Source organism: Micropterus salmoides, unplaced genomic scaffold (genome assembly GCF_014851395.1).
Source record: "Micropterus salmoides isolate LMB-PRFRI ecotype aquatic unplaced genomic scaffold, ASM1485139v1 Ms_hic_scaffold_20, whole genome shotgun sequence".
In the NCBI taxonomy this organism is placed as follows: domain Eukaryota; kingdom Metazoa; phylum Chordata; class Actinopteri; order Centrarchiformes; family Centrarchidae; genus Micropterus; species Micropterus salmoides.
In genome coordinates this window covers 8,633,329-8,656,287 of record NW_024041151.1, presented here as the reverse complement: position 1 = coordinate 8,656,287, position 22,959 = coordinate 8,633,329, and the positions used below count along the sequence as shown (strand labels likewise).

Sequence of the window (22,959 nt, the reverse complement as noted above, 5' to 3'; positions counted from 1 at the left end):
CACACTTAGTAATTTTAATATATTTGTATATATTCATATATTACACATTTAATACAGGCACAATGAGAAATCATAAAGTAGAGACAACAGTGGCTGAGATATTGGTAAAAATGTACAATTTATGAGAATCATTTACACAATTTTGCTCTCTTTAAACTCTGTTTAATACAACATACAAAGAAAGAAAGAATGTGAAAGTGATGAAAAGAGGAGCATTGTAAGTTTATTTTAAAGGTTTTGTAGGGGCAGCAAGAACCAGCTTGCTTATATTGGAATACAATTACAGAATCTGTGTGCTATATTTTTAATGCCTTCGGCTCATCTGACCAAAAACACTGATATATTTAGGAGAACACTGTACAAATGTCTGGTGCTACAATTTGAGGATTTTATGTAAACGCAATCATTTCAACTACCTTCAAACATTTGGCTGATTAAAGTTCAGAGAGAGATACAAAATTTAAATTCAACAGACACAATTTAAATGGAAATTTCCATCATCCATTTAAGATTAATGTCTGCCTTATTTTTAAAGGCATTACATTAAAACATTAAAAACTGGTCATTACATGTAATCACCCTGGCCAGATATGAATGAAATCAAGTAAATGATCAGTTTAGACATTAGATGAATCATGTACTGCCAAGTTAAAAACTATATTGAGCCATGTTCTATAGCAGTGGACAGAGAAAACAATAAAGAAAACAAAAGCCTGATGTGACAAATGATTTCCTAAAATTGTATCTGAGAGGTCAGTTGGCCATGTGATGCACAGTGTATGAAACTCCAGCCCTAAAAGGTTTTTATCATATTTCAATCACAGCTTCCAGGCAACTAATCGCATCTCCAGACATGTCACATACCAACACATTAACCAATTTAAGGACCATTACATGGTTGAGGTCAATGAAAAATCTCCTACACAACATACAAATACTCAGTCAACAAGTATAACAGCCTCTCCAGCAGCAGCCTTCATTAGTAAAAGACAAGAATGAATGAACCAAGAGTCAAATGTGGCTATGTTTCATCCATCCATCCATCCATGTTCAGCACCCACTTTTACTGTTTATAGTTTCAAAAGGCTGAAGCTTATCCCAGCATGCACTGGGTTGAAGGACAGTACAGGTCAGTAATCTATCACAGGGCAATGGCAGTACTGTGTCATAATATCTAACCACTTGCAACAGCACTGGATAACTCAGTGCCACGTAGTTGTGATAAGGCATATCGATCATTAATTTGGCCTTACTGTGCTACTGCTCACATCATGTACTGGACAATGAGTGTATGAGGTGAAGGTCAATTGACAAGCACTGAATAAAAAAGACAAGATATAAAAGAGTTCAATGATCAAACTCAATCACAGAAGGCAAACATGACTTATTCATTTCTGGAAGACAGTTAGGTTGTAAAAAGAGGAGACATTTTCCCTTCAGCATCCAAATAAAGGCGTAACAAACACAACTGGCACATTGTTGGTGCAATTCTCATGAACTGTGCTGTAGTATAAAAAAAGATGAACGAAAAGTTAAGTTCAGGCACATTTCTCCATTAATAGGGCACAAAAATGTGATTAAAAAAGCACTGCCAGTTTGTAAAAAAGGCTGCAAGTTAAATTTGGGGTAGCGTCCCTTGATTTTTCTTAAAGCATCTAACATTTAACACAATGTTTTACAGTCAAGATTGCTGAGCAAGTTTTGTTTTAATGAAGAATAAAAATTAAGGGCTTAAAAATGTTTGAAAATACTAACCATGACTGAAAGGGGGATTTACAAGGGGAACAAATTCTAAAAAGACCACACTGATCACAGACCCCATTGGGGGTGATTGTTTTAAAAAAAACATGCATTTTTATCACAGAGAAAAGTAGCTTAAATCTGGAAACCCAAATTTGGGTAAAACATTTATGCTTTTGTTGCCTATTAATCTATAGTATAGGAGGAGGCACTGAGGTCACATCTTTTTTTGCATTTGTCTGAAAGCACTTCATTGTTATTTTAAAGGTCAAGTGTGTGAGCGCTGTTTAAGACAGATTCTACCTTAATTGCACATGATCAATAAAGACAAATTGTGAGGAGAAAGAGAGGAAGTCAGTAAACAAAACAGATTTGAGAGTTGAGTCAGAGCTGGTCGAGCAGAATATTTACAATTCGGATGGAGAAGGTTGTTATATATTCCTTATAGGCTCTTGGAAAATGAATATACAAGAAAAAGAAGGAACTGAAAGATTGTTAGTGCACTTTTTTCTTTTTTTTATGATTTCAAATACAATATAGATTTATATCTAATCCATAAATTGTTTCTGACTATACAAAAGTGAACTGATCAGAAAGCATTATTAGACTTCATATCTACACATTTCCTGAAAGCTCATCTTAATGTCTTTTTTTAACAGTGTTCAATACTCAGTGCTGTTTAATTATAGTGAGATTCTCGCTTGCACGATTGTGCTCAGATGGACCCAGAGGTTCAGGAAGCCTTGCAAAGTTGCCAACTTCTGTGTCAAGCGAGATTTTTTTCCTTTCAAACCAGAGTAGTAGGTCACCTCAGCAATCTGCCATATAACGTCCTAAAAAAAACAACAAAATATGTGCAGTTTGAGATGCTGATGCACTGGAAAAAAAACAGTATCAGGTACATGTGGATGATCAAGTCTACTACATACCTGTGGCAAATCTCTTCTTGTTGAGAGAAAGTCTGTATCCGGTCCCCTGCAGCTCCATGTCCACTCCTGACAGGGTACTCCCCTCACTCATAAACTGCACAGCCAGAGTGGAGGGGTTCGATGGTCCATCTGACAGTTCAAACTTGGCCCTCAGGGACCCAGCACCTGCGGTCAAACACAAACAAATACACTCACTTGCCAATAACAGATCGAGCTATTTGCCTCACCATATACTTTCGCCAAAAGTATGATTTTGAACAAGTTGCCTCTACTTGCAAACAAAGAAGAGAACAATTATTTACCTTCATTTTCAGACTTTTCGGAGATGTCATTCAACTTCCACAGACACTTATTCTGCTCTGCATTCCTAAAAAAAGAAAAAGGAATAACAACATAAGCCGCTTCTGTTTAACTAAGAAAGAATGTTTTTCAGTGTCTTACACCTTTATACCTCCTGATATAACAATTGCCACATCTTACCAGATGGAGTTGGGCAGAGAATGCACATTGGTGACTCCTCCATCAACAGGCACTAAAATCTGTACATTGGTGAGCGGACCAGGGGAGGCCATTGACTCCGGGTTGTATCGGTAGTCTACCCGCAGGTCTGACGTACTCTGTGTACACTTCCAGTATATGGCCAGGTTGAGAGGAGTGGAATGGATCCCATCAGACAGCACCTGAACACAGCAGTATAATGGAATTGTACAACTAAATATGAACAAAGCTGTTTTGAGTTTGAGCAATTTGCGTGATTTTCCCAGTATCCTCTGCTGCAATGAGACTTATATTTCACTACCTTTCTGGATTTCTTGATCTACCACATGTAAACTAAAACTTTATATGTCAAGAGAGCTCTGAAAAAGCAGAGTCTGTTTATGGGGTGGCAGGACGGCTATTAGTGGTTTGTGGGCTAAATGGAGGGCCAGGGCCTGAGGCTTGATGACAGTGTGGCCGAACCAGCTGAAGAATCCTGAAACAAAATATTTAACCCCTACTTACTCAAAGGCTACAGCAGTTTTTGGCTGATAAGTAAAATGAGAAATTTCTCATTTAAAAACAAATATATATTGACAAATTTTAGATATCTCAGATCTTAAAGACACTGGTGATTTGCTATGTGATGGTTTTTGTTGTGCAAGCAGCACATACTGATTCATATTGACTACGAGAATTGCAATTTCCAAAACATTCTAACAAGTCAGGTGCGAAAGGATCAGAAACTCTTGACTGGGAAGCACACTGTCCATCCCTTGTACTGTATTAACAATGTTTTGGTCCTCAGGCGAAGTTCATATAAACAAACAGCACCATACATATAAGCCGCGTTTCCACCAAAAGTACAGGGGAAAAAGTCCCCGCATTTCTTTTCAAGGAACTAAAAGGTTCCTTCAGCCCACTGTTGTGTTGGTTTCCACCGCGGTCTAAAGACCTGCGAAGATAAGGCAAATTAACGAGCTGACGTACGCTGTAGGCCCGTAGGCCATACAAAGTGATGCACAGACATCATTATTTGTAACTAGGCCCACTATCCATGAGCAACATTTATAAATGAACATCAGATTTGACTAGAATATAATGAAAAACTATAGGCTATGCTTGACCATTAAAAAGCTTTTTTGTGTGGGAGTATTATGGAAAGACACATGATAAAGTTTGTTAGTTCTTAAAATAACTCCAGCACAGAGAAAGCAACACAAAAATAAAACTTACAACAGTTTGGAAGGTTATTAAAACATTTCCAGCTGACAAGAGCTGCTGATCAGCTGTTACCTGAGCGTCGGAGGAACGTGATTTTTAATGAGCTATTAATTAGACCTGCCTGCTGTAATCAGCTGTTCCGCTTATTTTCGGCGAGACTTGTGTGCTATCTGACTGTTGATTGTGATTTATTGGTTTGCAAACAACGGTGGAAAAAAGGAGCAGTCGTAGACTAACATCCGACATGCTCCTTATTTAAGGCCAGTAGCCTCTACTTGCCAATTCAGAAATTCACTGTAAGGCAAGGTTATAACTATCTGAACATTATATATTGTAAATACTATATTAATATTATAGACTAAGGCTGCTTAAAGCTGGAGGATCATCAAATAGAATTCTGACAAAACACAAACAGCACTATAATAATGTCATCTTATTTCTCTTTAACTTTGAACATGGCTATCAAAAGTAGAATATTTCACATTAAAAAATACATTCTGCACTGACAATATTTCTGTCCTGCTGACTCCCCTCGTGTTCTTTACTCAGTCTGAAGGGTGAAGCACTTAAGGAAGTATGTTTTTAGAAAGCATTCTTTAACTACAGTTGTTTTATTTGGATTATGTTCTAGGCTCAACATCGGCTGACTGACCTGGTATTTTAAGATGTCCACATTATAGTAGGAAGCTGAAGGATTCTGATCTGAGGCTTTTCTGAGGTAGGACGTCAGTGCTTGCATGTTGAACCAGAAGTCCTTGGAATTTGAGTCACTTTGGGAAGGATCACTAGATGAAAGACAAACAGTCAGAAGGACGCGCACACACACACACACACACAAATCTGAGGCTCAATTATTCATCGCTCTTCTTGGCTTTGTGTAAAGCTCCAATAGCTTGGAAAAAATTACCCTGTTATATCAAACCAGCTACTAAATCATGAATTCCATTTGATTCAATTAGTCCAACCATGTGGTCTAACCAAGAGGAACCAGAGCAAGGCACATAAAAAAAGGATGTTATTTTTCTTTACTTTTTGGATAAGTATATGATCTACTTACATAATGTTTTTTCTAAACTCACAGTTGGTAAAGTAGAACCAATACATTTTGTATCATATTGGAACTTGAACTGCAGGTGAGGTTTGACTGAGACTAAAGAGGTGAGAAATAAAATAAGGCATGTTAAATGAAGCAGCTGTTATATAAAGTTTGCTGTTCTTTTTTTGAAGGCGTGAAGAGAAGAGAAGAGACACACACTGTTGAGAATCTGGCTGTTAAAGTCTGGTGGAAAATACTTCCCTGACAGCTTAATGATAGGTTTATGTCAGATTACTAATTGAATTTCCTCTCACTGACGCAGACTACATTTCCTCGTATCATGGAGTCCAAATCCCTCATTCACTTAACCACGACCTTGACAAGTTATCAACTCATCAGCTCTGCTAAGTTCTTCACTTTCAACGCAAACCATCCTGTTTGTATTTTAGCTGTTGTGATGAATTTCTCTGGACACCTCACCTGTATAATAGCTGTTGGTTTGGTAGGATCTGTTCCAACCTGCCGGTGTTCTTCAGTTTGAAAGTTAGCACGGCCGGGGAAGGGTTGGTGGTAAACACCTTGATGATGCCCATGGGGAACGACAAGGTCATGTCTCCTGTAATCTTCACAATGCACCTGTGGAATGTAGCCACTTGAATATGAATAAAGTCTTTTATAGCATCTGTTGATTATTATTTCCAATAAATCGATAATTGTTTAAGTTATCAAACAAATGAAACTGTGAAAATTGACTTATTCAGATCACTTGTTTTGTTTGATTAACAGTCCAAAACCCAAAGATATTCTATCTTCTTCAATAAGCAATGATAAACAATTGAAAAACATATCAAATCTGGAACTGGAAAATAGTTGGCATTTTTGTGTGAAAAATGGCACACAATTAATAAATTATCAAAATCATTGTTCACTTTATTTCGCTCATGTAATCTAATTACCACTATAACCGAGTACAAAGCTACATTGGACATATCTGGTCTAATTTTGGATTGTATTTTAGCCCACTAATCCTTAAAATATTAAGATCTAACCAAGGCATATTTACAATTAACAATTAAATGTATTGGCTTTAGGTCCCAGGTGTAACACATTGTCCATTTCCACTGTCTTTATATACATATTTATGTTTCTATAGTCTAATATAGATCCAGTGTTTTAACAAGTTCTGGGACAAGAAGAGTCTTCCTTTAGTTGCGGTCAGCCCAGGCTGTGGCAGTAACGGCCTACAGCGGGTCTCAACCTCGCACCGTGTCTCCGCTGCATTGCTTATGAAATGTTCCATTTGCTAATCCCTGCAAAAATAAGCCTTTTGCACAGCAGCAATTTAGCAGCAGTTAACCAATAAAAGGCTGTATGTTCTCTCTGCCCCAGACTATAATCTGCCCCATGTAGGTTATCCACTTTGAAAGAATGGTGTCAGACTAACGCAAAACATTCCATACATGCAAAGCGAGAAGGGGGAGATACACTCTGCAAAATGCACAACCAAAGGTCCACTGAGAGTAGTGCGCATTGCAGTACAACACCATGTACTGTATAACTCATAACACGATTGTGTGTATGCGTGCAGGTCCATGTCAGTGCCTTTAAGCAGCAAGAGGTCATGTGAGACTCACTTAGTGGGATCAGCTCCTTTGAAGTAAGCATTAACCGACTCTGTGAAGGCCACGGCAATGGGCAAAGCATCTTGGGATCCCAGGGTCACAGGGCTGGGACCGCGAGATGTCCCTAAGAATGAGAAAGGCACAGAGTTTGTAATGTACAGTCTGTTGATGCAGACAGCAGATCAGACTTTTATAACAGGGGAGTCCTAAGCCCAGAATTAGGAAGGTTTGATCATGCAGATGCATTATATAATTTTGAATATTTGTATTAATGCATTTCATTAACTCAAGTCAATCATACATTGCAAATAAGAACACTCTGTTATTTTCAGGTATTTGTTTAGGGCAGACTGTGTTACAGTCACTTAATAGCATATTAAAGGTAAACCAAACAAAAGATGTACCAGTCAAATCATTCATTACTTCATTATTTTAACAATCATATCTTTATAATGTTAGAAGTTGATGCAGGTGATAGTAAGACAAATGTGAGAAAAGGTGAATACGGAGAGCACAAAAGACAGATAAATGCAATCACTGCAAAGCAAGATATCCAGCTGTCCATCCAGGCCATCCAACAGACTGGTGTTAGTTTTAGTTAAATACAGAGGAGAGTCCTCTTGTATGAACTTCAACCATACCTGCTGGTGTTTCACACCGCTTCTCAAAGGTAGGCAGCTTCGCTATAAACACATCATCCTCTTTATGCCAAATTAAAGGCATAAAGAAGAAAAGAGGAGATAAACAAACCCAGAGAGCACAAATGTGATGAAAGGTGATTCTAAGCACAGTTGTAAGCCACTTCCTAAACGTGTGATGGTAGCAGGTGAGCCCTAAGCTGACGTGATTGCACAGAGATGAATGAAGAGCTAACAAGCCCTAATGATGACATTCTTAGCACCTGTGAAAAGTATGTAGAGTAGAGATGATGACGTAAGCACGGAAAGGAGTGTCTCTTAGGGAAAGGCAGACTCACTTTGACTTAGCAGGAAGAAAGGAGAGAGGGAGAGCAGCTCTGGCTCTGGGGAGGAGAGGGGGAGAGTAAAGGTGTGCTCAGCTCCTAGGTGTGGAGTCAAGGAAGGAAGGAGAGAGGGGTGAGAGACAAGCACATTGTGTGCGTTGCCGAGACAAAAGGTATGTGGCAGGTTGGCGAGGAGCTGAAGTGAATAAATATACATATGCACATGGGAGGCAGCTTACCAACAGTGGGGGTGTTTCCAGCGCTGAGTGAGGCATTAGAGGACAAGGAGGAGGAGCTCTCTGCTCGGGCGAGTGGTGCAGCAGGAGGAGGGCTGGCGTTAGATGTCTTGGGTGGGCTGAACGGGCGTACCTGAGTGAAGGGAGTCAGGCAAATAAGATCTGAATGTAACAGCAATAAAGGTTGTGTTTAACATATAGGGATGTTGTAATTACTCACAATCTCATTGATTCCTGATAGTTTTCCAGCGGGGAGTTTGGGTCTGGAGGAGGGTCGTGGTGGAGGCACCAGGGCTCCAGCTGTTAGCGGCGTCGTAGGTCGGTTTGGAACAGGTGCTACACAGAGAAACACATGACATTTTGTTACTGGTTAGTGATAGTAAGAAATCATGAGAACTGGGTACAAACAAAGAAGTATACATGTGTTGCAGCGGTGCTTCATTCAAGCAGATGCAAAATCATCATGCATCAAGACCTGTGGTATAAAAACCATAACAGCAAAACATCTTTCCAAGCATGGAAATCATAACAGGAATTAAGTAAAAAGCACAGCACAAAATTAATTTTCACAAAAAGAAACTCAAAGACAAACATGTCGCATACAAGGCAGTGAGTTAGATATGCATGTCTGTAAAATAAAAAAAACGAACACAGAAAACACTCAAAAATATGCAACTGTCAACTTAAAATATGAAATAAATGCACAATATGAGAACAGTGTTAAAATTAAATTAAATATAAAACTGAAACTCCAAACCTCAGGCACAAGACATGTCTCTAGCATCAGTGATAATGTTACCATTAAATATTTTGCTTGATGGAGCTGCTGCCATCGCCCTAACTGTAATCCCAGAGAAGACATCAGAGAAACAGGGGTTGCCATCTTTGAAGTAGTCTTCAGCAGAGTCATCAGAGAGGAAGCGAGTTGACCTGCCAGAGCCAGAATTAGGCCTTTGGAGCTCCTTCACAGGCGGCCCTGAGTCCTGGCGGAAAGGTGGAACGAAATTATCACTGAAGGCGATCCACTGGCTCTGAGACCAGGACACGGAAGAGAAGGCGTTGATGCTCTTTGGAGGACTGGCAGCAGCCGAGCTTTTGATGGGGTCGACTGGCTCAGTTGGCAGGGTGATGGGGGCGCTCTGGGCCCTCGCTGGTATGGGCTTGAGTGCTTGGAAAGGGTTTTCCGGTGAGTCCCAGGGAGAGGATGTGGACGAAGAGAAAGAGGAGACATCTTTGGACTGCTGGCTCTCTGCCAGAGGAGGAGAGGGCTGCCGTTGTGGCATCGTCTCAGCTGAAGGGTGGCCATGTGATTGACAGAGGCGATAAACATGACAAATGCAAAAGTATACTGACAGACACAAATGACAAAACTCAACTTTATTCACAAATGTATATAAAATAATGAGAATTTGCAATACAAGAATAGCAGACGCATATGCTTTGTTGCTATTACCTTCAACATATGAAAAAATACTTTTCTATTCGTATTTGTTAGATTAGAATTTGTCTGTCTGTTGTATCCTAGGATGAAAACTAGAGTGTATACTGGTTGCGAGAACACATCAGTTCGCTGAAGCATAAGAGAGAAGCTGGTGTAACCGATCATGCAGTGGTGTCATATCTCTGTATTGTCCATATGTAACTTAACTTGCTGCTTTCTAATACAACTTGGTTCCTGAACTGCTGAGCAATCAGTTTGAAAACAGATGGGTCAAACATCCCTTTAGCGTTTACACTACTGGGAAATATTCAAAGCTAGTGATGTGTCACTGGGTTACATAACACTAGTGTATCTGCACTCACACTCTCAACCCTGTGTCATATAAGGTGGGAGGTGAAGGAGGCGCTGTGATGAGTTAGACTGTCTAAAGACAGAATTTCATGGAGCTAAAATAATGTTTCAGAAAAAGACGTTAACTAATAAGTAACTAATCCACTGGTATATGCTATGTACAGTAGGTATACTGTCTTATGTTAATTCTTTTACTGTTAATTTGTATTAATTAGTGATTGGTGTTCCTCTTTGTTGGTAATTATTTTCAAGGCTGTGCCCAAAATGGAGCATCAGTTTGATGATTTGGCCTGTTTGGATCAGTTGTCTCATGTTGCTTTCATAGCGGCACAACTGCATTGCTGGTTGCCTTTTATATCTGACAAAATCTGCTAACTGGCATTCAAGAAAATATAAAACATCTCTTTTGTACTGTTTGTGATGGATAGTAATGTTTATATCTTTGCTAGGTGATTACAATATATTATTTACCCCCTTTAATTGTTTCATACACAGTATGCATATGATTATGTTTCATAGCTACATAGCTCATGACATAGAAGCAGCAGTATTTTCATTTAATCTAAGCTTTGTAATATTACTGTTTGAGAACTTAAACCTTAAGAGACATTATTAAATATTTAGAGAGTGACTGGGACTTATTTTTCTACAATTCCTACACATTTTCTTTGTTGTAACATGGAAAGGGACTCACAGGGAGTATGTGTATCCACTGTAACTCACAATGGGTTTAAAACACATGCAAAGTCTTGTGTAACCATAGTTTTGGTGTCAATATCCTTACAGAAAGACCATGTATATTTGACAACTAAAATGTCAGCAATACATGTGCAAAGCAATGATTCTGATTTTAGATGCATATAAAGGACGAATGTCCCGATAATTAAAGCACAAGTCACTCGTGTTCACATGCATTTGAAGTGAAGAATAGTTTGATGGAAATTATGTGTTTTCCCGTTGCCAGAACAATGCTCTAAGGTTTACACAAAGAGAAACAAAAAATCAAACATAAATATCATGCAAAACGGTAGCTAATGAATGCTTCACATTCTCCTAACAAGATTTGCTTTAAATTGCTGTCTGACAAAAGGAGCACACACATTTTACCTGATGCCTCTGGCAGACAGACGCCCGAGTCATTCATCAGAAAAGATGGAGATGGAGGGATTGAAAGGAAGATAGAGGCAAGGTCTAACAAAAGAAGTTAACATAATAAATCAAACCAATAAAACAATGGCATTGTAATAAAATAAAAAGGAAAAAAACACATATATATACACATATACACACACACACACACACATACATACAACAGATGAAAATGCACAAAAATATCAATGAAAACAAAACAAATAAACAAATAAATAATTACAACATATGACAAATAATAATTGAACAAAATCCACACAGTTTGATCTCTGCCTCATTCAGTAAGAGTTTAATCTTTTTAATACCTCACAGACTAGACTTGTTAAATATGTCATGTGTGCATTTAGAGCTGGTAATACTGCTACACTGACATAAAGAGATTTAACAGGCTGTAAGCGAGGACTTAATTCTCATCATCGTATCTTAATCAGGCCACTGTACGATGCTCTTTTGACTTTTAAGTCGAGACCTCTGACACTAACGAGACACTGTTTGACAACATACGTGCCAGTGGGCTTTATGGCCGACCCCCCTGACCTCAGCTAGGTGCCAATTAACTGTGGATTACGCTTAACCTAGGCAATGGGTCAGTGCTAATGTCACTATGTTTAAACACTGGTGTCATGCACACAAAGCCATGAGAATCAAACTATCAACGCAGTGTATTTCAAAAACATTGAGAGTAAAGTAAAACAAACACTCAAATGCCTCTTAAGGGGTATGACTGTAGCAACTTCAAGAAGATTTATATGAAACAAAAAAGTAAGGCAGGCATAGCTCACATATTTATTATAGAACGGCAAACTTATGTGTGCAGATACTATTAAAGCATAGAGAAAAGTCGAGAGCTGTACAAAACTGAAAACTGATCTAAAACACAAACTTCAAAATGGGATAAAAATAAAGCCTGCCATTTTAGTTCCCTGAAGTTGAATGCTCTGTTGAACTTAGGGGTCAGTTCCTCCATCTGGGACTGCCCTGTTAGAAAAGGCTTCCAATTGAGTAGCTCAGAAAAAGAAAGAGAGGAAAGAAGAGAGACTACATAGTGCATATAGAGGTGATAAGATAAAGGAACAGAGAAAACAAAAAGGGCTAGATCACCGTCCTAACCAAATGAGTAAAAACCAGAATGCTTGCTGAGTGGTTACTCCTTAAAGTTACAATCTTTCAGATACTCATGAAATCAAACCCCATTTTTGATGCCATCTATGGTCTGCATTTTGTTTGCAATAGCCATTCAATGTATTTACATGGTCTAATTACATCTCTATATAGTATAGCAGAGTCACCATTTCTGCATCCAATTCTACATCAGCATGAGGGATCCAAAACAAAGGATGCATGCATGTAATCTTGCACAATTTTTCTTGTTGATATCAACCCGCTGATTACTGTACTCTCTTTACACCGTGTCACACCTGGGTTAAATTACTGCTTATGCAAACCGGACATTCCCTGTCGCCAAATCCGATCCAACCAAGACTGAAATCTTAAGGATTACAACATTACAGTAATGTCTCATTGGTGGTGCATATTTTTTCAGGGATACTGTATGCACAGGGATTAAGATTAAATTAGGCCTCGGGGCTTACCTGTTGATGAGGACACAGAGAAAGAGGAGCCTGCTGCGAGAGTCGGGCTGAACGGGTCCAGAGACAGAAGGTCGTTGTTAGCCAGTCTGCCAGAGAAGAGAGTGAGAGACAGACAAGTCAAACTTAAGCAAAACGTAGCACAATTAGCTAAAAAGAGCCAAAAAAACCCAAACACAATAGACAATTAAAAAAAGAGCACTTTCATACATACTCATATGATGTGGGCACTCTGGGTTTTGCCAGCTCATCACCTGCAGAGAGAAAAACAAACAGAAAATTAGATCCCACAGACCTGCACAGAGTGATGAGAGAAAATATGCTTTCACAGCAACTACAAAATAAAATACAAACCCAACACAAGAGGTTTTCACTGGCTAGTATTCAAAGACATTTGCCAAAAGGCATGTTTAAACTACATTAAACCAGAAATATAGACTGAGGTTTTCGACTCAAGTGAGAACCACCATCTGCCATGAAAAGTCATATAAATATATTTGCAGTAAGATTTGGGTTAGATACAATATTTTTCTTTTTTCTGCCTAACAGTAAATCCTTAAGATCGTACCCAAATACTGCAAAAAGTTAACTTCAAATGTGTTTTATTGTGATGGTAACACTTTACAACAGGGGATGGGGTGATTTTGCAACGAAAGATAAAATCAGGCATTACTTTGTTCTTTGATGCCCCTTTCTAAAGTGTTACAATACATTGCAAAGATCAATATAAGCAACCTGAAGCAGCGTTTAAGCACCAGAGGTAAGCAGATATGAGAGGACCAAATATAAAAAACATGTATGTCTGTTCTGAAAAAATAAAGTTTGCAGGGAGAGAACACAGTGTCAGTGACGTTAGCTTGTGTCAACCGGCTGCAGCAGCTGTGTGAAAGGCTCCGATGAGGGGGCAGAGATGAGTGCTGTGGCAGATATTTTGAGGGGAGGGGAAGGCAGGGTTGTAGGCCAACTACGGTAGTGAAAACATACTCACCAGGAGCCTTAGAGCTTAATGGAGATACTCCTGTGATCCCTAAGTGTATGTAGAGTATACATCTATCAATGCAATACCTTTTGTAAATTTATCACAACTATATCAGTGTTTCAGCTGCAGAATGTGTGGATTATTACCATTTAGGTACATAGAAACACAGAATGTGAGTGTGACAACCCATTAACTTTTAACTTTCTGCATCAACATTCAGTGAATTTTAAACTAGACCTCATGGAGCATGACCTATAGGAATAACTATTCTTAAAGTATTTCTCAAGCACTTGGGCAAGAAATCAAACACAGCAAACAAAAACAAAACGTCCCTTCTACTGTGCCTGTTTGCAGAATGGAAAAAAGATAATTTCTGACATTTCAAACTATAAACAGCTAATTAAGCAATTAATCTTATTTGTACCATAGGAGGGAATATCCCTCAAACTCACATTTACAGAAAAGAACAGTTATTTACTTTTTCTTGTGATATGTTGGTTTTGGCTAGGTTTCTGGATTTTCCTTTTTTAAAGACAACCTCTTTAAAAACAACGTGTGCCAAGAAAAACGTAGCTGAGAAGTTGTACGGTCGCTCCAGCAACACACAGATATGTAGAGGTCAGACAGAGAAAATACTCACTGGACTGGTTCCTCCGCATCTGTCCCTGAAAGCAAAAACAGACATTAATTAATCAAAGACGCATGCGACCCACCACGAATTTTCAACTGTTACTTGCCAGACATTTGCTCAATTTCTCCATACAGGACAAATAAAACAGACCGACATGCTTTTTACAAAGTGAAAAAGAATTTTAAGGGTCATTATGTTTTTCTCTATCTCATTACAACATGTGCAACTTTTGGAAATTCTTGACTTTAAGAAAGATTAAGAAGATTTCAAATATATAAACCACAATGAAAACTGGGAGAAAAAGCTTGAAAACTATATTATTAATTATTCACAGTGGCCAAGGGAATTTTCCACTTTAGAGTTAAAGACAGTAAATCATAGGACTACCACGGACTCGCACATACCAGACGTTAAACCTAGGGTGAAAAATTCAGCAGCACAAAACCGTGCATCGAAGCCCATATAACGATCAGTCAGGGACAACAGAGAGCGTGCCCCCAACACTTCACCAACTTCCTTTAAAGAGCTTTTTTCCCCCCCCAGGATATAAATCTGCTGTGTCATGCTGCGCAACACAAGATATGCAAGATAGACTCTTGAGGGTCACCAACCCAATGGAAACTTAGAGCATCAGTTTCAATAAAGAATTTATTCACACAATGAAAAAGGTTGAGGGGGGGGATGTCAACAGAGGTAGGGAGAAAAAAAAAACAAAAAGAGTTTAAGGAACACAGCAAAAGCATTTAACCACCGTAGAGCTGTGAGGCCAGGGTTTAGTCCCACAGGCGCTAAGCGGCAAATGGGTTCAATTACGGTTCTTGCTGGCCACACACACACACACATGACTTCCATTGCTATTTCAATAAAGGGAACACCACAGAGGGGGAACCAAACAGGAGGAGAAATGAAAAAGACAGAAAAATGAGCACTGAGGAAAAAAAAAAAAACTTAATAATTCACACCAGATGATGCAATGTTCGTCATCACCTTGGATGTATGTTTTAACTTTAATCCAGAACTTTTTGGTAAATAGAAAACAGGGGAGAAAAACAGAAATCAGAACAGACAGAGAGGAAGGCAAATATAATCTAATGACTATTCTGGTATCTAAATGGAAATCAAGAGTCCACACAAACAAATTGTTTTTTTTTGTACTTTTAGGATGAGAAAGTAATTGTGGGTTTGAGTCTCGACAACAACCAAAACCAAACTGCAATGAACAAAGTTTAAGGTTTAACAGAGTTTTAATTTAATCATTTAATCTCCTGGATCTTGTTACATTAAATAGGAACAAAAACATCCTCTATAAACTTGTAACTTATCTTTATCATTAATTCCCAGGGTGGAAAAAAGAAAACATTTGTAATAACTAGGCAACAAACCCAATAAAGCATTCATAAATAACCACAACAGAGTCCTGTCTAGGACAAGCGGGACTACAATAAAACCAGAAGAATAAAAGCAAACTAAGAAACGAGGAAAAGAGAGTGAGGTACAAGACAAACAGTGAGGAGAAACTGTGGTGAGAGCAGAGGAAGGGAGAGGCTGAGGGAGTTAGCCAAAAGCCTGGAAGAAGATGCCGTGACATTCGTTTAATGTGCAGCCGGGGAGTGCGGCGGGTGAAACCCACTAGACCCCCTTCGCAACACTGAGCGTGCCCTCTCAGCCACTCCACAACATTAACAACAACAGCAGCTCAGTGCACACACAGTCCATGTTTGCACACAAGCAGTAGTGGTTTTAAATTTTAATGGCAGCAGCTATTTTCATAGAGCAGCAGAGAGTGATTCAGAGATTGAGTGATGGTGAGGGACAAGGAGCTGAATGAAGGGCTCCATGACTGAGGTCACGGATCAGACTGGGTTCTGTCTGTCTGTGTGTGTGTGTGTGTGTGCGTGTAGCCTGCTGGCCACTGCCGCAAAGCTTTCCTCTAAGTGCCTACAAGGAGGGCAGTGTGCATGTGTGTGAGTCTGCAGTAAAGGCCAATAACATCAGATACTTAACTCAGAAATTATTGTTTTTGAGTTCTTGGTATTTTTTATTTAAACAAGAAAAAACATAATCCTAAGGTTGTTTGACATGAAACTGAATTTGAAGTAGAGGCCAAATAAGAAATGTGTGCAAACAGGAACCATACTGAATCAGAAGTCAATCTTGCATATAAAATAAATTAGAAATAACACATGTCTTTCCAATGTAAAGAAAATAAGCTTCATGAAAGAGTGATTTATGGTGAACACCTAGTGGGATACGGTTACATGGCATTCCCACCTACCCTAACAGAGGTTAGATATTCTACTGTTGCCCTCTAGTGTTGCAGAGGCAGAGCAGACTTCTGCTGCAGCAAAGCAGGACAGCAACAGGTTTGCGTTTTGGATTTTTAAAACATTTGGTGTGTTACCATACCGAGGTTGAAGGTGACAGGATAATGTTTCCGATGGATGCTTTAAGCTCATCAATGGTGGCTCGGTTCTGATGCGTGCCATTGTTTGGCTGAACGGGCTTTATTTCTACGTGGAACTTCCTGGGTTCATCTTCATCCTCTGAGTCGCTGGACGAATAGAAGGAATTATCTTTGGCATGTGAGCAAAAAAAAAAAGTTAAGGAGACAACAGAAAAACAGAGAGAGCGCTAATCTAAGGTCCATTTTTATTTAGCCCTAGCATCAGACTGCAGGCGGGTGTGTACAGAAAAACCTTGATGTCTTATTATCTGGACTGATTGTAAGAGTGTGACGACTCTGAGACAAGTGAAAGGATATCGTTTTCATTTGCTTCCGGTCTAATACAGAAGCCCTCTGCATCAACTTGGGGAACATTCTACAAAAAAAACAAAAACACAGAAAAAAAGACATGTTTAAAGTCAAACTTTATTGCACTTCTTAATTAACACCAAGTTAAAATAAACACATTGCATGTGTATCGTTTTAAATACATCTGTGTTTAATTTATAAAAAATTATTTTTTTTTAATTAAACTGACATTTTCAATCACATCATATGCAAGGAATTGCATAAAACTGCTTTACATGATTTAATACATATAATTTTAAAAATTAACTGTTGACTAGTACTTCATGGTTTAACAATTCTTTTCTTTTTGCATATTGATCTTCCTCCTTACACTAAAGTCAAAACTTAGTCTAAGTACAAGTTTTTCTTTTTTTCTAAATGTGTCTTGTCAGTTTGCCAAGTTTGAAGTTTATCAATAGAGGGAAACATTTGTCCGACTTTTTTGGATTAACACATTAAAAAGTTCACACACACACACACACACACACACACACACACACACACACACACACACACACACACACACACACACACACACACACACACACACACACACACACACACACACACACACTTTCTTTCCAGACCCTTCCATCTATTTATCTTTCTATATATATCTATATCTCATCTCAAAAAAAATTTATATTGTGGAATTTTTCTTCAGAAAAAAGTGAAACTTTCTTATATTCTACATTCATTATTCATAAAATGAAATAATTCAAGCCTTTTTTGTTTTAATCTTGATGATTATGGTTTACAGCTTATGGAATTCAAAAATCCAGTATCTCAAAATGTATTAGAATTTTAAAATAATAAATTTATAACTCAAAATGTCGACTTGAGAAGGCCTCTAATCAGCTCATTACTTCAAAACACCTGCAAAACTCTCCTGAGCCTTTAATCTCAGTCTGGTACTGGTGCTCAATGAACTTCTCCACGATATTCCATATGTCATTTACAAAAAAGGTTTTATGTGTGTGTTTCTGTGTGTATTGCTTGCTTACAGCGTTCTGGATGTCTATGGCTCCATAGTATCCAGGGGGAGCACCGTTGGCAGTGTTCTACAAGCACAAACAGAGAGACATGAATGAATGAGTAAAGGAATGAGCAAATCTACAAAACAAACATGAGGGAGAGTGACAGAGTTACATGTTGCAAGTCGAAAAATACATGGCAGAATAAAATGAGCAAGGACCTTTTACACCCTCCTTCTGTTTGAAATCAAGATAACATACTTCAGCCGACATATCAGCTAAAGTATGAATGTTAAAGAATAACTAGTTATTTTGGTAAAAATTATACTCACAGCAGCTTCAACTTCTGTAGACTCCCTGGAGGACAAAATCATGTTGAGAAAGTCTTAACATTTTTTACAGGGGGGAAAACAAAAATAAGTAGCATAAATTGTATTGTGGATTAAAGATGTAAAAGTCTTCACTCACGTGGAGTCTGTGTCCTTGTCTTTCCTACGGCCTGGGATACCAAATGGTTTTCTCTTTCGTGGTTTGGCACCTTAATAAAAAACAAAGCATTTTTCAACCAAAGATTAATGTTAATAATTCTTTTCTTCATACCAATATGTAAAACATGAGTTTGCTTTAAACCTGCATTAAACTTTCAGTGCTTTACTTTACTTGCAACTTGCAATGTATGTGTCTTTCTTGCAAATCTTTAATTTTGTAATAAGAGTTACCTTCAGTAGCAATTGCTGTGTTGCACTCCTCAAACTCAATCGGTCCTAATGAGACAAAAAAATAAATCCTTTAGGTTCATTTGGCATGGAAAGGGTCAATGACCCACTGCTGTGAATGCTGTGAATGTACATCACGCAATAATCACACACACACACACACACACACACACACACTTTAGCAAATACACAACATGCAGTCTGGCGGGCCATAAAGAGTGTGTATACAAACAGAGCTAGGCTGGTCCCAGAGGGCAGACAGGGTCAATAGCAGAGTCAACTGTGTGTCTGGTGGCCCTCACAGAGATGTGACACTCCCTCCTGGGAACACAAAGCACTACTCTACAGAGCAGAGTCTTCCTCACAGCGACACACAAAAAAACCCACCTGGGACAATTAATCACCACAATTATAAACCAATTCTAAATCAACGTAGGAGCACTGGTATTCACAGCAAACAGCAGGTATGAAGACACGCAAATGCACTAACCCTAATACAATAAGACAAACAAGTCCAAGATTGCATGGTGTGAAGTGTTAAAAGCAACATGAACAAATCTGCTCTTGGGCTTAAGAGATGCCCATCTCTCTGGCGTACAAAAAAGTGTTTAGACCATTTATAAAATAAGCGAACGTGATGAGGCACACACGAACATACAAAGACACAAAAGTAACCATGGCAATGATTATTAGACTAAATTTAAAAGACTGAACTAAAACATTGTCATATGCATTCCAGCCAACAGCCATAATATCACTTGGAGCACAACCAGCCATGGATTTCTTTGAACCAAAAAAAAAAGGAAAAAACAAAAGTTTCTTTTGGTAATTCAGAAAACAGCAAAAAATAACAACGTTCACACTTAATTTAATGCTCATCAATTATATACATTTACCTCGGAGGCCCAGCACTTGGATTGTCACGCTTGACGTGTGCCTCCAGAAACATTTATTGAGGATGTTCAAAGACATGGTGCTTTCACATACACACGCTGACACACACTAAAAGCTGCTGGAAAACCAGAGGCAAGACATGCAATGAGCGTCCATGTCAATCAGAGAAATCTGGGAGGTTGGGCTATTGGTGTCTGTGACATGTTATTATCTATTAGAAAGAGGGACTCCTCAGCCATATAGTAAAATAAACTATAATTATTTTCATTAGTGTAATATCTACAACAGCAGTTATACAGCTATGTGACTGCAAATAGCTGCTTAGCAAAAAACAACACGCCAATGCTCAAATTCCATTTAAGTATTTTAAACAATTCTTTCTTGAAATGCATGACCTGGAAAACATGCGGTCTGCATTTGATATCAGACCAGATAGAAACAGATATGCTGCATATAACTAGAAATCTTAATAGCTTGTAGGATGGGCAGGAGAGAGAGAGAGAGAGAGAGAGAGAGAGAGAGAGAGAGAGAGAGAGAGAGAGAGAGAGAGAGAGAGAGAGAGAGAGAGAGAGAGAGAGAGAGAGAGAGAGAGAGAGAGAGAGAGAGAGAGATGGGGCAGGACCCTCTGGCAAGATTTCTGATACACTAACATGCCTTGACCTGAAAACAACAAAGCTAATGATATTTTAACTCAAAATGTATACAGTAGCAGCAGTCCAACGCGGCCTCCCCAGAGGATGCCAGTCACGAGCAGAATTGACGCATTGTTTGGCGTGTGTAATGCTGAGTGAAGCGCAGGGAAGCGGCGAGTCACGAGAGGCATGCATCACGCCAAGTGAAGTGGATAAAGTACACCAATGACCGATCTACTCTACTGTGCAATATCAGGCCTCTTCACCGCCGGCAAATACACAGCACGAATGACTGTGTGTGTGTGTGTGTGTGTGTGTGTACGTGTGAGTTTCATGCCAATCAAAACCAAATGGGCATGCTCATTCAAGAACTTTCTCTCATGGGAGGCAGGGAGAAGGACGGTAATTTCATCGTCCCCATTCGGTCACTGTACCGACATAAAACAGGTAAGCACTTATGGGGTGTATCTGGTCCTGGGGAGGAGGCTCATAATTATCTCATTTGACATCATCTTGCACTTTATGTATCAGTTGTAGATATTGTCAAACAAAGGAAATAAAAACACATCCAGAAAGGGGGAAATTTCTGGAAAATTACAAATTGCATACTTTATTCAAGCTCTGGGATATACAAATACTGTGGATCAACGTCAGGCCCAGGCAGAGCAGGAACTCGTTCCCGCTAGCATCCTGCGATTGCATCTGACAATATTTATGCACGCTGACTGCAAAAAAAGTCTAAACACCAGACACATGAATATTACCTAAATCTGGGCAGACATTAGGAACTGTTTAAACATCTCCTAAACAGACAGACGACTTTGTTTATACAGGGGAAGATGTTTCTTTTCTTTCTACTCTCTGTGAGGGAAGCATGCAGTCACGCATGAGCGGAGAATGGTTTTTTAAATTGCATATGCTTCACATGGCACTGGGAGTGGGAGAGGGGCGGAGGGGGTTTGCGTGTCTGGCCCACCGCCAGTTGACAGCTCAGCTGGATATCGTTGAACACTCCGAACCCCCCTGCCTCGCAGCGTGTCACTTTGGGATTGTTTCCGCAATAGAAAGTTTATTCAACCTCTCTCTCTCTCTAAAGGCACTGGACCGGCCATCCGTTCAGCTATTTAATCAGGGGACAGACAGGTTATTTTTTTGACAGGGCCGGGGCTGCTGTGCAATCTCTAATGAACAGCTTGATACAAGAGGAATTTTCTGACCGTTTTTTTAGCCTCAATTAATTCTGCTGTCCAAACAAATGAAGGCCACCACTCCTTGGACGCAGCGTCTGGACACAGGGGTCACTATTTGTGTACACACAAACACAGCAGAGGTGAACCCTTTGTGCCTATGACCTGACGTAATATAGTACAAGTACAGGGACTAGTGAAGTAATTGGATATTTACGACAGGACGGTTGTTGCTGTCATGCTGTTCACATGCATCATATCATCAGTAAAAGTAAAATAGCTGATGAAAAAAAATCAAGCTTCAGAGCTACTACAATAACTGCAAGAGTAACTGACTAACTATCAATGAATGAGCTGTGCGTGTGTTTGTGTGAAACAGAGGGAGGTGAGGGGGCAGAGCCAAAGGATTCTGAGGAGTATTCCCTTGATTATTGTGGCATGGCAAAGTTTACACAAGAGTCATTGTTGAGCTCTGACCTCCTGAAAAGGTTGGTTCTGCTGCGAGCACAGCAAAGCCCCCTGTGTGTCACATGCTAACTGGAATGCCAAGCCTGCCTACCTTTACAGCAGATTAATATGATCGACTCTGATGGACCTCTCCTACTTCTAATTGCCCCTCTCTATACACCACTACCCTCCCCACAAGGCAGGAACAGGAGGAGGACCTGTTACTCTGACCACTCATTTACCTACGCACAGCACAGACACGACAAGCACATATTATTAGAATAAAACATATATAAGATGTATAAAAACATATATAATAACGTATATAAGACTGGTGGCTTACCTGGTCTCTCCTTGCCAGTTCCTTTGCTCTCTGCCAGTTTCTGTATTAAGCTCTCCACTGAGGTGTTCTCAATGTTCCTCACAAATTCATTGTGGACCTACAAAATCCAAAATAATGAATCATATTTACTGACAGTTATCTTTAACTTGGAATTTAAGACTTGTCGCAGAAAGCACAATGTAAAACATGTTTGAGTACAGCAGAATATCATCTAAAATCCGCATCCTCTGCCAGACTTTTTGGTACATTTTGTGTTGTGGTTATAAATTTACATAGTTAATTGTCGATTGATTTTTTTTTGCTGCAATCAATTAATGAAAAGGTTTGGGCCATTTAAAGGGGTACAACTCTCTTAAATAAAATTTCATGATTGCTAGTACTCTAACTTGACAGAGGTGTTTAACCAAGTACTGGCAGCAAAGCCACATTCAAACTCACCAGCAAAGATGGAACAACACAAAGTAAATATGGTATTGTGGCTTGCCACACTCTGAGCCCGACTGAAGAGTGAGATGTTTCCTTTTAATTTACTGGCCTCAGACTGGCATTTCTCCTTACTGTGCTATTGACATTATCTTTAGGCTACCGCTGCTCATTCTTCGTTGCTTGC

General features: G+C 39.2%; 1 protein-coding gene across 5 annotated transcripts in view; it reads right to left on the bottom strand.

Moving 5' to 3' along the window:
* The window catches only part of fcho2 (FCH and mu domain containing endocytic adaptor 2), a 42,307-nt gene continuing 19,348 nt past the window's right edge, over positions 1–22,959 (bottom strand). For 2 of the 5 annotated variants that reach the window (XM_038733012.1, XM_038733013.1), the window contains exons 8-28: positions 22,350–22,446; positions 18,850–18,894; positions 18,599–18,668; positions 18,463–18,487; positions 18,161–18,217; positions 17,127–17,184; positions 16,772–16,947; positions 14,375–14,399; positions 12,970–13,009; positions 12,759–12,844; positions 8,446–8,561; positions 8,229–8,358; positions 8,005–8,088; positions 7,670–7,729; positions 7,041–7,152; positions 5,887–6,042; positions 5,023–5,155; positions 3,150–3,349; positions 2,972–3,036; positions 2,670–2,834; positions 1–2,573 (exon numbers count right to left, since the gene is read on the bottom strand). In XM_038733012.1, the coding sequence (XP_038588940.1) occupies positions 2,551–2,573; positions 2,670–2,834; positions 2,972–3,036; positions 3,150–3,349; positions 5,023–5,155; positions 5,887–6,042; positions 7,041–7,152; positions 7,670–7,729; positions 8,005–8,088; positions 8,229–8,358; positions 8,446–8,561; positions 12,759–12,844; positions 12,970–13,009; positions 14,375–14,399; positions 16,772–16,947; positions 17,127–17,184; positions 18,161–18,217; positions 18,463–18,487; positions 18,599–18,668; positions 18,850–18,894; positions 22,350–22,446 (1,923 nt within the window). In that variant the 3' untranslated portion in view covers positions 1–2,550. Of the gene's footprint in view, positions 2,574–2,669; positions 2,835–2,971; positions 3,037–3,149; positions 3,350–5,022; positions 5,156–5,886; positions 6,043–7,040; positions 7,153–7,669; positions 7,730–8,004; positions 8,089–8,228; positions 8,359–8,445; positions 8,562–8,610; positions 9,517–11,124; positions 11,209–12,758; positions 12,845–12,969; positions 13,010–14,374; positions 14,400–16,771; positions 16,948–17,126; positions 17,185–18,160; positions 18,218–18,462; positions 18,488–18,598; positions 18,669–18,849; positions 18,895–22,349; positions 22,447–22,959 lie in introns of those variants that run through there. The other 3 variants (XM_038733014.1, XM_038733015.1, XM_038733016.1) reach the window with 3 other exon arrangements.